The 1,378-nt window shown below is 58.1% G+C and overlaps 1 protein-coding gene across 1 annotated transcript; it reads left to right on the top strand.

Annotated features, from left to right (window-relative positions):
* Positions 1–315: 315 nt before the first annotated feature.
* On the top strand, positions 316–1,337 carry LOC121918607 (putative protein TPRXL; the record flags this gene model as incomplete). The annotated part of the gene is made up of 1 exon (XM_042444624.1): positions 316–1,337. A coding segment is annotated over exon 1 (1,022 nt), but the record flags the coding sequence as incomplete, so codon positions are not given.
* Positions 1,338–1,378: the final 41 nt, after the last annotated feature.

Raw genomic sequence — 1,378 nt, 5'->3', positions numbered from 1 at the left:
GCAACATGTTGAAACTTTTTGGCGGTAACCCCGCCCATCCCCTATAAAACCTCCGTTCCCGCTCTTTTCCCCAGTTCCTTTTTTCCGCCGCGTTAGCTGCCAGTAGGAACTTCGCTCTCTGTCTTTTTGGAATCACTGTGAAATTTGACTCGGACCGTCTTACGACTTTGCTATCGGATTGCCCCTAAACTGATTTGGCTTGGAACTGATTTGGCTTGGACCCTGGACTGTTTTTGACCTCGCGATTTGTTTCTCCTTCGGCTTCTCCTGTCTCGCCCGTTGCCAAACCGGACCGTCTGACTTCGTCTTCGGATCATGCCATCGGTGCCTTTCAAGAAGTGCTCCGTGTGTGGGGGTAAGATTCCCGGCCAGGATCCCCATTCAGCCTGCCTTTTCTGCTTAGGGGAGACTCACGTTCCGGCCTCTTGCGCCTTGTGCAAGTCCCTCACCCCCCAAGCGAGGAAAAATCGGGAAACCAGACTAAAGGCCGCGATTTACACCAAGGTCTTTACCGCGGGGGCAATGTCTTCTGTAGGAGCCTCGTCCTCTACCGCGACCCCCCTGCCCACACTTGCGGAGGCCCCATCTCAGTCGCCGACGACCCACGCTGTCGAGGTCCCAACTGAGCTCCAGGGCCCATCCGAAGAGGTCTCCCGGCCCCCGAAGAAAGACAAAAAGGATAAGCATAAGAAGACCTCCAAGGAGGGCCGGGATGTTGAAAGGGATTCGAGCGCCCATAAGGGGTCCGCCTCGAAGTCCTCTGCCCCGAAGGTACCCACTTCCTCTACCTCGAAGTCGGGCTCTACCTCGAGGCCTCCGTCTGCAAAACCACTGACGCCTTCGGCTGGAGGAAAGTCCACAACGCAGACGGGAACCCCTTCCTCATCTAAGAGACCTCGCTCCTCCTCTCTAGATGGGGGCCATCATCCATCCAAACGACGCCAGTCCTTGGAGCGCGACCGGGAGGGCTCTCCCCGTGTCATTTCAGACATAGTCCATAGCCGCTCGGACACCGACCGTAGACCGTCGGATACCGATTCGCGCCCATCAGACCCGCGCCTGGCAAAAAAGAAATCCTCATCTTCCAGGCCCTACGACACCAGTGCCAGCCGCCCCGATCGCCCTCTCGATCTGACGTCGGAGCCCAGGCCTTTGCCTACCTTCCGTCATACCTCGGAAGAGGCCACCCAGCTCCTCGCCGAACCTGCTTCCCCGGCTGCCTCCTGGGATGGACGCCGCTCTCCCACCCCGATGCCCACCCGTACGCGTCGACTTGTCTCGCCATCTCCGCCTAGAGAACCGGAGCCTGAATATTATTACGACTCCGAGACCGGCAGGTACTACAGATTAGTCCCTCAGGAAGATGTCGACGCTTTCC

This window comes from Sceloporus undulatus, unplaced genomic scaffold (genome assembly GCF_019175285.1).
Source record: "Sceloporus undulatus isolate JIND9_A2432 ecotype Alabama unplaced genomic scaffold, SceUnd_v1.1 scaffold_19374, whole genome shotgun sequence".
Lineage (NCBI taxonomy): Eukaryota > Metazoa > Chordata > Lepidosauria > Squamata > Phrynosomatidae > Sceloporus > Sceloporus undulatus.
This window is presented reverse-complemented; position numbering and strand designations above follow the sequence as displayed.